The 1,864-nt window shown below is 52.8% G+C and overlaps 1 protein-coding gene across 1 annotated transcript; it reads left to right on the top strand.

The window, feature by feature from the left end:
• Positions 1-328: 328 nt before the first annotated feature.
• Positions 329-1,255, top strand: aldh4a1 (aldehyde dehydrogenase 4 family, member A1; the record flags this gene model as incomplete). Its single annotated transcript, XM_034865329.1, has 3 exons — positions 329-466; positions 869-916; positions 1,080-1,255. Coding segments are annotated over exons 1-3 (362 nt in total), but the record flags the coding sequence as incomplete, so codon positions are not given.
• Between the last annotated feature and the right edge of the window lie 609 nt (positions 1,256-1,864).

Here is a 1,864-nt window from a genome sequence, read left to right on the forward strand (position 1 = left end):
CCCCCCCATCACCCCCAGGTGTAGGGAGGCGACCCTCTTGTCCACCGGGGTAAATTCAGACAGCAGCGCTCAGCCGGGGGCTTGTGAGTATCCCCACACCAGCCCGGCGCCTCAAACCATGGGCAACTCTGGAGTAGGACAGAGTCCAACCCTTATCCAGGAGTACGGTGCCAGAACTGAGACTGTGAGTGGAGGTAAGCCCCACCAGATCGAACTGGTAGCGCTCCACCTCCTGCACAAGCCAGACAAATAATGGTTCACAGATCCCACAATACCCCAGCCGTCCCACAATACCCCAGCCATCCCATAATGACACAGCCATCCCATAATGACCCAGCCATCCCATAATGACCAGGCTGACTCTGTGTTCCAGGCCCTATCCAGTCTGAGAGGACAGACGGAGGACATCCCGTGTGTGGTCGGAGACGAGCAAGTCTGGACCAAAGACATCAGATATCAGCTATCTGTGAGTCCATCAAGATGAGGACTGGGGGCTGACATGAGGACAGGGGACAGACATGAGGACAAAGGGCAGACAGGGGATAGATATGAGGACAGGGGACAGACATGAGGACAGGGGATGTATATGAGGACAAATGGCAGACAGGGGACAGATATGAGGACAGGGGACAGACATGAGGACAGGGGATGGATATGAGGACAGACATCAGGACAGGGCTCCCTGCTAGCCTACAGCTCCTTGCTAGCCTAGCTTAGCACAGATCTTGGAGGGAACCAACTCCCTGCTAGCCTACAGCTACTTGCTAGCCTAGCTTGGCACAGATCCTAGAGGTAAACAACTCCTTGCTAGCATAGCTTAGCACTGTTTCTGTGTTCTCTGACTTCCTGTTTCTGTTTCTGTTTTAAGCCGTTCAACCACTCCCATAAAGTGGCGAAGTTCTGCTACGCTGACGAGGTGAGACCCAAACTTGACCTGTACACCCCCACTGAGGGAGTCCTCTATTTACTTCTGCGTTGCAATTTGTTGTTTGTTGTATCTGGTTGCGTTTTATTTTGTTGTATTTGGTTGTACTTTGCATGATCTGAGTCCTCCAGACAACGTGATGCTTCGTTAACAGGAGCTGATCAACCGAGCCATCGAGGCGGCGCTGGCGGCGAGGAGGGACTGGGACCTGAAGCCCGTCCAGGACCGAGCGCAAGTTCTGTTCAAGGCGGCCGACGTCATCAGTGGACCCAAGAGAGCCGAGATCCTCGCCAAGACCATGATCGGACAGGTACCGGACCTGGGGGGGAGGCAGTTTTATTTATAGTATCGGATCATAACAAGAGTAATCTCGAGACACTGTTGCACGAAAGTAGAATAAAGATATCCAGGATAAATGAAAAAGCGCAGCTTGACTTAGTGTGATCTGGTCATCGCGGCTTAAACGGTAAAGCCAGGTGGAGACAACCAGGATGAACAGGTGGAGCTATGTCCAGACAGGTGTAGATAACCAGGATGAACAGGTGGAGCTATGTCCAGACAGGTGTAGATAACCAGGATGAACAGGTGGAGCTATGTCCAGACAGGTGTAGATAACCAGGAGGAACAGGTGGAGCTATGTCCAGACAGGTGTAGATAACCAGGAGGAACAGGTGGAGCTATGTCCAGACAGGTGTAGATAACCAGGAGGAACAGGTGGAGCTATGTGAAGATAGAATATGGAAAGTAAGGAAGTCATGAATGTATTGGTCTCTGACCAGTTCGCCATTAATATCATCTGGAAATATCGCTGCATTGTCCCTTAATCTCCGGAGCGTGTCCTGTATAAACCTGAAGCTGAGACCTGCCGGCAGGCAGAGGCCACCGGGCAGAGGCCGCCGGGCAGAGGCCACCGGGCAGAGGCCACCGGGCAGAGGCCAC

This window comes from Etheostoma cragini, unplaced genomic scaffold (assembly GCF_013103735.1).
Source record: "Etheostoma cragini isolate CJK2018 unplaced genomic scaffold, CSU_Ecrag_1.0 ScbMSFa_1468, whole genome shotgun sequence".
NCBI lineage: Eukaryota > Metazoa > Chordata > Actinopteri > Perciformes > Percidae > Etheostoma > Etheostoma cragini.